Source organism: Phacochoerus africanus, chromosome 3 (genome assembly GCF_016906955.1).
Source record: "Phacochoerus africanus isolate WHEZ1 chromosome 3, ROS_Pafr_v1, whole genome shotgun sequence".
Lineage (NCBI taxonomy): Eukaryota > Metazoa > Chordata > Mammalia > Artiodactyla > Suidae > Phacochoerus > Phacochoerus africanus.
Window position 1 is genome coordinate 51,770,275 of NC_062546.1, and position 14,323 is coordinate 51,784,597.

The 14,323-nt window shown below is 40.2% G+C and overlaps 1 protein-coding gene across 4 annotated transcripts in view; it reads right to left on the reverse strand.

Moving 5' to 3' along the window:
- HOOK3 (hook microtubule tethering protein 3) overlaps positions 1 to 14,323 on the reverse strand; it is a 95,025-nt gene that overhangs the window by 7,522 nt on the left and 73,180 nt on the right. For 2 of the 4 annotated variants that reach the window (XM_047771760.1, XM_047771763.1), the window contains exons 16-21: positions 10,609 to 10,696; positions 7,934 to 7,939; positions 5,950 to 5,984; positions 2,911 to 2,993; positions 1,553 to 1,653; positions 145 to 249 (exon numbers count right to left, since the gene is read on the reverse strand). In XM_047771760.1, coding sequence (XP_047627716.1) covers positions 145 to 249; positions 1,553 to 1,653; positions 2,911 to 2,993; positions 5,950 to 5,984; positions 7,934 to 7,939; positions 10,609 to 10,696 — 418 coding nt within the window. The remainder of the gene's footprint in view (positions 1 to 144; positions 250 to 1,552; positions 1,654 to 2,910; positions 2,994 to 5,949; positions 5,985 to 7,933; positions 7,940 to 10,608; positions 10,697 to 14,323) is intronic. The other 2 variants (XM_047771761.1, XM_047771764.1) reach the window with 1 other exon arrangement.

The window sequence follows — 14,323 nt, forward strand, 5'->3', positions numbered from 1 at the left end:
AACTCCACATAACACTACGTGAGCATCCATGGCTTTTGGTAACTGTGCCCCTAGGATGTTGAGGGACATACATCCTCGACAGTATACAACAAGGCTTTTAGAAAATAAAGAATAAGTCAAATTCTTATCACATGGTTAAACTACCTCTAATGAATGGAATAGTCGGTCCCGTTCCTGGAGCTGATTTTTAAGAGCTTGTATTTCTGGTGCTGCTCCTTGATTTTGTTTAGGATCTAAAGTACGAATAACCTGCAAAAAGTAATAGAAGAAAAAATTTAAGTCTCAAACCTAAAGAATGTACCATCTAAGGAAGCAGTTATTAAAAAAAGAATAAACCTTATGAGAGTCAAAAATTATCTTACAAGGAAGGCTGTTTTGAAATTTGAATGTAGGAAATGATATTCAGTTGTTACAACTTTTTTAAAAAATTATTTATTTATTTATTTATTTTTTTACTTTTTTTTTTTTTTAATTTTCCCACTGTACAGCAAGGGGGTCAGGTTATCCTTACATGTATACATTACAATTACATTTTTCCCCCACCCTTTCTTCTGTTGCAACATGAGTATCTAGACAAAGTTCTCAATGCTATTCAGCAGGATCTCCTTGTAAATCTATTCTAAGTTGTGTCTGATAAGCCCAAGCTCCCGATCCCTCCCATTCCCTGTTACAACTTTTAATTATACAAAACTTTAAAATTATGTAAGAGAATCAATTATAAAAAGTAATTCTGGGCGTTCCCGTTGTGGCCCAGGGGAAACGAGTCTGACTGGGAACCATGAGGTTGCAGGTTTGATCCTGGCCTTGCTCAGTGGGTTGAGGATCTGGTGTTGCTGTGAGCTGTGGTGTAGATCACAGACATGGCTCGGATCTGGCATTACTGTGGTTCTGGCGTAGGCCAGCAGCAGTAGCTCTGATTGGACTCCTAGCCTGGGAACCTCCATATGCTGCAAGTGTGGCTCTAAAAAGACAAAAAAAAAAAAAGTAATTCTGGATAAAATTAATCAATTCTACTATAGCAGACACTATTGACAGCTGTTTTCCCTTTCTTGTTCCTCTGATTTGGTTTAGCTTCTGACCAGATGTGCGCCAGGGAGTGGGTCCCGAGGTCTACAAGCTGTCACTGTAGCCCTTCTCCTCCTCTGCCAATGGCGGGTTTAGACATAGGCAGGTGACACACTAGCTGGTCCCCTAGAGGACTTCTATGAAGGCTCTTTTCACCTTTTGGAACAACAGTTTTACTATCAAAAATGATCTACCACATAGAAAACTTCACAGAGCAGAACAATAAAAACCCACTTTCTTTAACCCACATTGTCACAGGACACGAGACACTTAAGTCTTCCAACACGCACTTCCTGAAGGACATGCTCCTAAGTGATCACAATGCCATTACTGTCTATAAGGAAATGGACAGCTCTAGAGCACCACAATTTGGGCTCCTGGGTTGGAAGCTTCCTTGGTTCCTTGTGTGAGAGGTCATCATACAGGCCCTGGTTTAGAGACATCACTGAAATGTGGTCAGAAAATGAAGAGAGGCCCACAGACTCACACTTTTGGCTTTTTCCAAGTATTTTTTATATCGTTCTTCCATTTGTTTCATTTCTTCTTCTTTCTTCCGTAAGGCTTCTTGTAATTCTTCAATTTTTAAGGCTGCCAATGACAGAGTTAAAAAAAAAAAAGCTTTTTTTTTTTTTTTTTTTAGATTGCAACAACCTTAAAAATATTTCAACTGATAAGATAAAAATTACTAGCTTTCAGAGTAAGTAATTACTCTGGTCTATTCCTACATAAAATTTTATTTTTAAAAATTCATAATTTTTTAAAAAAACAAAATGCTTTTCTTATAAAGAAAAAAACTACAGGATGGAAGTGTTCAAATTAGAAAGTATTCATTGATGGGAGTTCCTGTTGAGGCTCAGTGGTAACAAACCCGACTAGTATCCATGAGGATGCAGGTTCGATCCCTGGCCTCACTCAGTAAGGTTAAGGAGCTGGTGTTGCTGTGAGCTGTGGTGTAGGTCACAGACACGGCTCAGATCCTGCGTTGCTGTGGCTGTGGCTGTGGCGTAGGCCGGCAGCTGCACCTCAGATTCCACCCCTAGCCTGGGAACTTCCATATGCCACACTTGTGGCCCTTAAAAAAGTATTCATTGATGGCTGAAGGATACACAAAATCTGGTCTCTTTATACATGAAGTTGAGTATTACTCAGTCTCAATTCTGACACATGTTACCTCATGGAGACATTACAGTAAGTGAAAATGAAAGCCATTAGGCTAGGTGAAATAAGCCAGATACAAAGGGACAAATACTGTTATGATTCCATTTACATGAGGAGAATAGGCTGGGCAGAAGAGAGGATGGTAAGAGAGTGTTTAATGCGTTAGAGTTTCAGTTTGGGAAGATGAAAAAGTTCTGGAGACAGAGAGTGTTTGTACAACAGTTTGAATGTATTTAATGTCACTGAACTATATCCTGAAAAATAGTTAAAATGGTCATTTTTTGTTATGTATATTTTACAATACAAAAAAAGCAAGTGTCTCTCCTGCTCCCACCCACTCCACACAAAAGCATTAACCAAGTCAACCTACATACATATGTAAATATCAACAAAAGTAAAAAGTCTGGCTGACTTACACTCTAACTACATGATGAAAATAATTTCATAAATTATTCATTAGTATCCATAACTAAGGAAAAACTCAAAACTATAATTAGAAATGTAAGACATGCTGAAAAGATGGTTTTATATATATAGATATATACTCTTTCTGTGAATGGGACAAACTCTTTAACTGCTAGAAAATGTAAAAGGGCCATCTCTGAAAAAGCCAATTTTTACATGAATTCAGTTTTACTAAGGTAATGTACAGCTTATCAGTTTACTATGCTAATTAGGAAAACTCACAGCTGTTGTTAAATCTTGGTTCGAGATCTTCGATGATGGCTCTCTTCTTCTGCAATTCATTATTGGCCTCGTGCAGCTTCTCTCTGTGACAAAATACATAACACCATATCACCTAATACATTTTTGCATTTTTTTCACTTGAAAGATCAAAGTTCTTTATTCTTGGGATACACTTGCATAGCATACAAGTGCTATGAAACAAAGGTGAAAAGGCTAATTCAACACAAATGTGTGTGTGTGTGTGAGTGTATACACATATATTTTGTCCTCCTTTTTCAGCTGCACCCACGGCATATGAGAGTTACCGGGCCAAGGATTGAAACCAAGTCATATCTGTGGCTGGAGCAATGCCAGATCCTTAACCCACTCTGCTGGGTGGGGGACTGAACCAGCAACACCACAGAGACAAGCCAGATCATTAAACCACTGTACCACAATGGGAACTCCCAATATAAATATATTTTTTATATTTTTTAAATAACTAAAAAACAGACAAAAACCTCAGAGTTTGACATAGTAATCATTCTTTTATATAAATCTACACAAGTGGAAAGTAATAACTTAATTATTTTTATTTTTTCTAGGAATAAGGATAGCATAAAAATTAAATTTAAAACTTTGCAGAGGCTTTACAACCCAAAATCTTCCTGCAAAAAAACCGAGGTTCCCAAAATAAGAATTAATAGAAAGAACAGTATATACCATTAAAAAAGAATAAATTAATGGTACACGTTACCCACATGAAGAGATATCACAGAATGAAGTTGGATGAAGGAAGTCAGGCACAAAAGGCTAATACTGTACAATTTCTTTTATACAAAGTTTAGAAAGTGTCAAAACTAATGAAGGGTGTTAAGAGATCAGCACAGTGACTGGTTCAGAGATGTACTCAATCAATAAGAAGGGAGAACAAAAACCCCGGGGTGTTGCTGGAAGTATGCTATATATTGATCTAGGTTACCTGCCTAGGTAAGAAAACACTCATCAAGCTGTAGACTTATGAACTCAGGATGTGCATACTTTATTGTAAGTTACAGCCCAATATAAAAGTCAAAGAATCATCAACAGATGAATGGATAAAGAAGATGTGGTACATATACAAATGGAATACTACTCAGCCATAAAAAAGAACAAAATAATGCCACTTGCAGCAACACTGATGGAACGAGAGATTTTCATACTAAGTGAAGTCCGAGAAAGACAGATATCATATGATATCACTTATATGTGAAATCTAAAATATGGCACAAATGAAACCTATCTACAGAACAGAAACAGACTCATGGACATGGAGAACAGGCCTGTAGTTGACAAGGGGGAGGGGAGGGAGTGGTATAGACTGGGAGTCTAGGGTTAGTAGATACAAACTATTATGTTTAGAATGGATAAACAACAAAGCCCTACTGTACAGTACAGGGAAGTATATCCAATTTCCTGGGACAGACCATGATGGAAAAGAATATAAAAAAAGAATGTATATATATGTATGACAGAGTCACTTTGCTGTTTAGCAGAAACTGGCACAACACTGTAAATCAACTACACTTTAATAAAAAATTTAAAAAAAGAAACTGGATAGCATGCAGCAAAGCTGCCAGACTACAGGATTCTTTCCAATGCTAGTAGGACAGGTCAAATGACCTCTGTGGTAGTGGGGATGTCTGGTTTACCAACATTGTAAACTCCAACAGGTTAGCAATCCACGGCCACCTACATTCAGTGTCTGCAGGGACAGTTTTCCCAGAATGTAATGGGAAGGATTAAAGTTGTTATTGACTTGTGAAAAAAAAAATCACAAAACATTTCTAACATCGTCAAGCTCAGACAGAGGTAAAGGTGGAGGAAGATTTCTTCTTCATGAGAAAACAAATATGAGATATTATTTTATTTTACTTTTTGCTTTTATTTTTTTAGGGCCACACCTGTGGCATATGGAAGTTCCCAGGCTATGGGTCGAATTGGAGCTGCAGCTGCTGGCCTACACCACAGCCACAGTAACCAGGATCTGAGCCCTGTCTGCAAACCATGGCTCAAGGCAACGCCAGATCCCCAACCCACTGAACGAGGCCAGGGATGGAAACTGCATCCTCATGGACACTAGTCAGATTTGTTTCCCCTGCACCACAACGGGAACTCCCAAATGTAAGGTTTTAAAATGTAATCTTTTAGATTAAAAAGTCATGTTCGAGTATGTTTGCAATTCAAAGAAATATTTGCAAATCTGCCCCTGATAAGCTTAATAACCCTTACAAACATTTACATAAAAAGGAAGATTCAGCTGGCCAGACTCTAGAGCTGGCAAACTGCAGCCTGGGGACCAAAGAGAGCCTGCTGCCCACTCTGTATAGAAAGCTTTGTGGAAGCACAGTCACAACACTGGTTCACATATGGGCTGTGGCTGCTTTCCAACTACATAGCTAAGTGTTTGTGACACAGACCACAGTCTGCAAAGCGTAAAGCAACTGCTCTCTGCCCTTTATAGAAAGAGGTTTCTGGAGTTCCTGTCATGGCTCAGCGGTAACGAACCCGACCAGTATCCATGGGGACATGGGTTTGATCCCTGGCCTTGCTCAGTGGGTTAAGGATCCGGCATTGCCCAGAGCTGTGGTGGAGGTTGAAGACATGGCTCAGATCCGGATCTGGTGTTGCCGTGGCTGTGGTAGCGTAGGCTGGCAGCTGCAGCTGTGATTCAGTTCCTAGTCTGGGAACTTCCATATGCTGTGGGTGCAGCTCTACAAAGACCAAAAAAAAAAAAAAAAAGAGAGAGAGAGACAGAGAGAGAGGGAGCAAAAGGTTTTCTGACTCCTGGTCCAGAGGGTCACACATCTAACTGGGATTGCAGATACCATCATGAAGAAATAAAATCCCAGAATCTCTTAGGAGAAAACAGTGGTAATTGTTTTCATTCGATCACCTTGGGTGGAGATGACATTTTAGACACTTTATAATCTTCTCTACCTTTGAGGCCATAACCTCTAAACACAAAACAGAGTTTCACTAGACAAAATAAGAATGAGCCTCAACAGCTTTTATACTTACAGATGTTCTTCAAGCTTCTTTTTTAGAAGAACTGACTAAAAATGGAAAATAAAAAAATTATTAACATTTTAGCTAATAAATTATTTTAAAAATTAAAAGTATAGTAGTAAATAACTGAGCGGACCCTCAGTAAGTTCTCTAGTCAAAGAGCTGAAAACACACAATGTACCCAGGTTTATTTCTCTTTGATAAGGGAGAGCACAACCCATGTGTGATAGCAGTCAGTATAAATCCTGAGAGCTGCACATCTGAATTCTCGATAGTCAGAGAAATAATAAAAAAGCCACTTATATCAGACCTAATATTCCTAGACATGAAAGGCAGTAGAACTCTAATAATAATAGACTTTCCCTAAGACACTTTTTATCTACTACACTGTTTTCCTGGCATCATAGTGAAGTCTGTGATCAATTTCTATAAATACTGACTTAATCAGAGATTTCTGCTATGCACAGGTTGCAAATAATTTATGTGATGGGATGGAAATGTGAAAGATGGGATATGTATAGCATTGAATATGCTGGAGAATGCAAATTTAACTGGTTATTAAAAAAAAATTCTCCTTGGGAGTTCCTGTCGTGGTGCAGAAGAAACGAATTCGACTAGGAACCATGAGGTTTCAGGTTCGATCCCTGGCCTCGCTCAGTGGGTTGAGGATCTGGCGCTGCCATGAGCTGTGGTGTAGGTCACAGACATGGCTCGGATCCCGAACTGCTGTGGCTCTGGCATAGATTGGCAGCAACAGCTTGGATTAGACTCCTAGCCTTGGAACCTCCATATGCTGTGGTGTGGCCCTAAAAAGACAAAAACCAAAAACCAAAAAAGACATTCTCCTAAAAAGTAGGAGATTAGAACTGACCCCAAATAAACCAAGAATAACAGTGTTCTCTATAGGACCAGCAGGTTTCATAATTCAACTCAACACTTGCAGGGGAATGAATTAATGAATTAATGACCTATGAAACAGTTCATGTTGCAATAAATGGTTACATAATTAACTCAGTCAAACCCAAATAACAGAGGCTTAAACAAACTGTTCAATCAGTCAATCGTAACTCACTCCTCAAACTGGGCTCTTCTGTTATCAGTCTCTTTACTTGATAATGATGACTGTAATCATGTACTCAAGCCCATTCTGACACAGCTCTGGAATGTTCCAAACTCACTTCTTTGCAAATTATGTTAAATATAGCTAGATTAGTAGACTGCTCCCCCCAAACATTAAGAAAGCTGATAACCCCGTTGACTTTTGATTCTTGATTGTAATTTTCACATTACAGAGGGTAAAGTGAGAATACTTTAAAAATACTTTAGCTTTCATTTTGCATTTATGTTTTGATTAGGCTCTGAGCAAAATTAATTTTGACTCTGAGATAATACATAATAAAATGATGATTTAACGAGTGGTTAATATGCCAGGCACTGCTCTAAAGCATGTCCTTTGCACTGTCTCGCATCAACCTCACCATCCTGGGAGTGACGCCAGCCCCATCCTACAGCCAAGGAAGGTGAGGCTGGGGAGAGAGCCAGCAGCTTCAGGTGGCAGATCCAAAACTAAAGCCTGGGTCTGCCAGACGCCAGAGTCTACGCGCAGTCCTCTCGTCCCTGCTTCCTTTGAGGCCTGTCTTGCCCACGGAAGGCTGTGACTGCTGTGACGTATGCCAGGAGGAGGGCAGACTGTGACAGGAAGCTAGCTCCAAAATACTTATATAAACAAACTAATTTTAACAATGGGGGTACAGCAGAAGTGGGATGGGGGAGAAAAAGAGCAAAATTCCTTTTAGTTTGACTTGTTAGATTTTTTAAAATATCCTTTAAGTATCTTAACTCAAAAGGGCATAAACCTATAAGGCAGTAATACTGGTATATCCATTTTTGCATAAAATTCCCGTAATTTAAAATTTCAACATCAACTGTGATGGCAGATAATGTATAAATCCCCAAACCGCTCAATATATAGAAAAGAATAGGAAGCCATACTTACAATAGCCTTGAGCAGAAACCATGCCAAGAGACAGAGAAGACATATTAGTATGAAGCAAACACAGCAGCCAATAGAAGGAACGATTTAGTAATTCATGAACAGAAGTAAAAGATATGCATTTTTTTTTCAAAAATGTACATTTTTCTTTCTTCTATAGTCTCCTCATCCTGTCTTGTTCTCTGGAGTTTTACATACTGTGGCTAGCTCAAGTTATCCAATATGACTGGATATAACAATGCTTTTCTGCTTCCATGCTAAAAATAAATGACATAAGAATAATAATAAAAATGTGCAAACTATGCTACTCTGACTTAAGGTCACATGCAAGGACTGTGCTTTTGATAACAGAAACAGGCAGAAATTAGGTTGTTCTTCAGGGAGGACCAATTCCATTTGGCAGGTTGTTTTACATATTATATATTCCTGAGATGCAAAATTGTAGGTTAAGTGAGAGAGAAGAGAGTGTAGGTTAAGTGAGAGAGTGTTGAATATCTGCTAGGGATGGAACCTCCTGGCATGACCACACTCTTCTCCAGATCATGTTGAGCCTATGTTCAGAATGAGCAAAGTCTTGATCTGAATCTTTTCTTTATAGAGAAGAGCTCTGAGACAGTTTTCAAGGATTTAGAGCAACACGTATCTTTAGCATCTGAGCAGTCAAATAAATTGAATAGTTTATGCAAATAGTACATTCAGGGCTGGCAACTCACTCCTGAAACATGGTCTGTTAGTGTAACGACACGGCATATGGAATTAGCTTTGATCACCACAGTGATACTTCATTAGGCTGTGTAAAATTATTTTTGTACAGAATACATTCCTTTCTATATGTTTTAATGTAAGAGAAACAAGGGTAATGGTCATTGCTATAATACCGAGGTAGAGCTCATTCTGATGTTGTGCCATTTTACTTCTATAACCCACACGCCCTTTTCCTCTCTACTGTAACAAGTCAACAGAAAGTCTCCTCAAAGTTTCTGAGACCAAAATGAAGCCTACATTTACCTCAGTTTAAGGGACCTGGTGATTTCACTGAACTAAGAAATGTTCTACACTCTGGTTCGCCTCCAAGACACCCTCAGTTAGGCTTACTGGTATTTTCATACACGAATGGTGGTTCTGCCTGTGACTGAGCATTCTGGATAAAGGCATGTTTAAAAAAGTAAACCCTGACATTTCAGACTGATTCCGTTTTAGTAAGGGAATGAGGCAGTGCAAATGCTGGTGACAATTTTAGGAACTGAGAATCAATGTGGGGCTCAAAGAAGGACTACAACACATTAGAGGGTAAACTCTGACCTGTAGCCTCAGAAAGCTTGCTGCCAATGGAAGCCATGTAGGTGTTTAAGAAACCGAGAATTAGGTACAGATGAGCTTTCATACCCAACATTCTCAGATCTGAGGTAATGGACTGTTTTGTTTTTACCCCCTCTTATGTTACTAAGGCTGGATGGAACTGGCCGTGTCTACAGCTCAGACGCTGAGTGCCCAAGATGACTCTAACACTAGAGACAATCCAATTGGTTTATACTCAGAGGCCAGAGTTTACAGCAAATTATGCTGGCATGGGAAAAAAATTACCAACTGATGTAAGAAAAGATCAGTCATTAAAATTTAGTTTTTATCCCCTCCTCACACTATTTTTGAGCACTTTATAGCTGCAGCTTTATTTATAGAGCTCTTTAAATGTACAGGATTTTCAAAACACGACTGGTTTTCGTCTTCACCAGAGACTGACTACCATGTGCCACATGGGTACTGTGGCAGGCGTGAGCAAGAGATGGAGCGGGGCCAGCACCTGCCCCAACACGCTTACCGTGTTCTAGGTGAGCACCAGCCAACAGGCAGGGCTGTGACAGGAACAGTGCTAAAGAATATAAAGGCCAATGAGCTTATATTTCTCTGTGTGTGTATTGGGGGGGGGGCAGGTACAAGAGGTGAAAGAGGGATTCATAGACTCAGAAATGGTAGGATTCTAGGAATAGCATTATTTTCTTAAAATCAATTTTACATCAAGCATTGCTACTTGAATATGCTAAGTTTCTAACAGTATTTTTAATTTTTTTAAATTTTTTGGACCAGAGGGAAAAACCTCTACTCTTGAATATTGAGTTGAGCACATTATACATAAATCCCCAATTAATTCCTTAGCTGACAACTAGAAATGAGTTTCTAATACCCAGCAAGGTGAACATGCAGAGACAATAAAGTGCGGTCTGGTCCTTTTTATACGAAGTGCTAGCAAAAGGAAAACACAAATTTCTTTTCTATAATAAATATAATTGCAATTATTTTGATAGACACCATCAAATAAAAAATAAAAGTTATAGCTTTTCTTTTCTTTTTCTTCTTTTTCTTTTTTTTTTTTCCCTCTTGTGTTTAGGGCCGCACACACAGCATATAGAGGTTCCCAGGCTAGGGGTCAAATCGGAGCTGTTGCAACTGCTGGCCTACGCCACAGCCACAGCAATGAAGGATCCGAGCCATGTCTGTGACCTACATACACCAGCTCACGGCAACACCAGATCCTTAACCCACTGAGTGAGGCCCGAGATCAAAGGGGTAACCTCATGGTTACTAGTCGGATTCATTTCTGCTGCACCACAACGGGAACTCCTAGCTTTTCTTAACATAATGAAACTGCTGGACCATTACTGGTACATACAAAGACTTACATCTTCTGCCTTTGAGCCTTGATCCTGTAAGGATTTTTGCAGTTCTTCTACTTGTGACTGTACTTCCAGAAGCCTCTGATTCACCAGCCTAGAAATCAAAAGTACATTAATTTTCAGAGTTCTGGCTGAACTTATGCCTTCTGCCTTAGGTTGAGGTATCAGAGAGACAGTAATTAGCAAAATAAAGTCTCATGTGATAGTCATGGTGGCTCATTTTTCTGGTTATTTTTTGCACTGCCTGAAATTTTGATGATGACATCCAAAAAAAAGTGTTTTGACAGCACATTTTGTTGAGCTGGTATATTTATGCACATATATTTACCTGAAATTTACTTTGAGGTATGTTTATTAAAATGAGTGCTCAGTATTGTGTTAAAACATCCTTGAACTCAAGGAACTGAAAATGTAAACAGATACAATATGAGGTAATACTTCAGCCCAGAACGCAGAGCTATACAAATGAGTGCTGAATGTATGAAGAGGCAAGGACTATACTTAAATCTGCAGAGGAGTCAGGGAAGCTTTGCCTGAATTGAGACCAAAACCATAAACAAACTGCTTATGGGTTAGGGGTGGGAAAGGGCTTCAAGACCAAGACTTCAGCATGTCCAAAGCACACAGAAGATGATCTCAGGAACTGTATGCCTGGAGAATAAGTTATGGAGGGAGAAAGCTTGGAGGTGAAACCATAGCAGAAAAGAAGAGACTGTGAAATGCAGATATATTTTCATCTGGCCATTAATCTGGCCTAAAATTTGGTTGGAGCAGAAACAGCCTGGCCAGCCTTTAAAATGCCGATTCTGGAGCTCAATCTCCATTAAATTCTCTAGGTCATCAGGATGCAACGTGCAGTACACCAGTAGGTCTTGGGTGATGCTGAAGGATGAGACAGCACTCCAGAAAGATGACACTGGTGTGAGAGGAGGTGTCCTTTAAAAACCAGAGGGCAGACATGAACCAGGCGGAGGAGACCACGGTGGCTACTGCACGTGCCTAAAGGAAAGGGACAGAGTTGGGGGTAACGCACGGAAAAGGCAAAAGACTACAGGGAGCCAAAAATAACACTCGGGATTTTGGTGTGACCCTCCTGTACCAAGAACCAGTTACCGAGAAAGGCAATACGGGAGGCAGAGGCTGAGAAAGAAACACACAGACCTCGTTTGGCATTTGTTGGAAATGAAGTACCCAGATGCCTGTCGAACTGCTGGATGGCTGTTTCTACAGCACAGCCGGGGGCCCGAGCTGACCCTACAGACCTGAGGGCCATTTGCAAATGACTGAAGCCACAAGCACAAACAATGGTGACTAGAAAGAATGTGAGCAAGGGCAGAAGGAACCGACAGTCCACGGCAGATCAGGCACCAAAGGGCGGAAAGAGGAACCTCGTCCTGGAGAATAACCAGGTAGTTAGGAGCCTCGCAAATGAGGGCTGACACTGAAATTGAGACAAAGTCTGAATCGAGGGAAGAACCAACAGTGAATGTAGCAAAGAGGCGAGAAGAGATGAGTCCCTAATGTTCCCACTGGACTGGTGATTCTAGTAAGAGATACTTTAGTAAAAGCCAGGCTGCCCACAATGAAGGACAAAACAGGGCAATGAGTGTTTAGAATCCAACACCCAGGAAGCTCAGGAAGAAACATTTTCTACTCAACAAGTTGCAATAAATTCTTATCATAAACCTTTAGGCTTTATATTTTAGTGAGAATCACAGAAAAGGGCAATAAATCTAAAATAATAACTGATGTTTTTCACATGAAGGATGCTGCTTTTTCATTCAGTGAAAGAATCACCTGAAAATCCATATTCAATATGGGAACACAGGTACATAAGCACATTATGAACCGTAATTTTCTTCAATCTTTTCAGGAAGCAATATGGAAATATACACCAAAATATAAGACTATTTCAACTATCCATCTTAGCCATCTTAAAAATTATTTACTAAATAAACACTGTAAGCCTACTAGGTGGAAGTCGTCATAAGAATTTCTCTCTTTATTGTGAGATAATATATAAAGAGTGTGTACATGGCAGGTACTCTATAAATGCCTCTACTTTCTTTCTCTCCTTTCAGTTCAGTGAATTAACTTTTTTTTTTTTTTTGTCATTTTAGGGTAGCACCCACAGCATATGGATGTTCCCAGCCTAGGGGGTGAATCAGAGCTGCAGCTACTGGCCTACGCCACAGCCACAGCAACACTGGATCTGAGCCACGTCTGCAACGTACACCACAGCTCAGAGCAACACCGGATCCTTAACCCACTGAGCTGAGGCCAGGGATTGAACTCGTGTCCTCATGGATACCAGTTGGGTTCACTACCATTGAGCCACAATGGGAACCCCCAATTAACATTTTAATCAAGATCTAATTACATATAGCTGTCAAGGGGGCACAGGGACAAAGTGAGCTTGAATCCCCACATACTATGAGAGGGAATGAGATCATAAATGCCCCCAGAAAGCTCTGACATGGCCCTACTCTCAACCCTTCCTGCCTCTCCTGCTCGAGGGTCAACAGGTATTACAGCCTTTTAACAAGGACTCACTTATTGGGAAAACTAACTGGAAATGAGCTTGGAGGTTTTCTACAAATCTTTTCTTCTAAGGTGATATATAGGTGATGAGCAAAATGTATTTAAGGTCATACAGTTAAAAGACTGTGGGGGGAGTTCCCATCGTGGCTTAGTGGTTAACGAATCTGACTAGCATCTGTGAGGACTCAGGTTTGAATCTGGCCTTGCTCAGTGGGTTAAGGATCTGGTGTTGCTGTGAGCTGTAGCGTAGGTCGAAGACGCAGCTCAGATCCCGCACTGCTGTGGCTGTGGCGAAGGCCAGCAGCTACAGCTCCGATTTGACCCCTAGCCTGGGAACCTCCATATGCCTCGGGTATGGCCCTGAAAAGCGAAAATAAATAAATAAATAAATACAGACAGACAGACAGACAGACAGACTCAGTGGGGATTTCCCACTGTGGTGCAGAGGGTTATGGATCTGGTGTTGCTGCAGCTGCGACAGCTGTGGCTTGGATTCAATTCCTGGCCAGGGAACTTCTATAGGCCACAGGTTCAGTTGAAAAAGGGAAAAAAAAAAAGACTCAGTAGGACTGAAACTCTGCTGTCTTGGTGCTAGTCCAGTTCTGTCAAATAGTAAGAGGTTAAGTTAGAGACAAGGTAATGTAAAAACTTATTAAACTCAAAACGAATATGCGATAATTCACTTAAGAGAAAAGGCATCCTGTGAGGGAGACAGGGTTTTTAAAAAAGTGTTGTACAAACGTGGCAGAAGATAAATTCGAAAGAAGGCATAGGCGAAGTAGAGGCTCTGGAATCAGTAGTCTGGGTCTGAGCCAAAATTCCTTCATCTGGAACACTTTAATAAAGACCAAATATAGAAAACACTTTTTTTTGTTGTTGCTTTTTTAGGGCCACACCCATGGCACATGGAGTTTTCCAGGCTATGGGTCAAATTGGAGCTGTAGCTGCTGGCCTACGCCACAGCCACAGCCACACGGGATCTGAGCTGCATCTCAACCTTCACCATACTTCATGACAACGCTGGATCCTTAACCCACTGAACAACGCCAGGGATCAGACCTGTGTCCTCATGGATTCTACAGTCAAGATTCATTTCTACTGAGCCACGACAGGAACATCTAGAAAACACTTATTTAGCACAATGTCTGAAACAAATAGGAGCTTAAAAAATGTTAGCTGC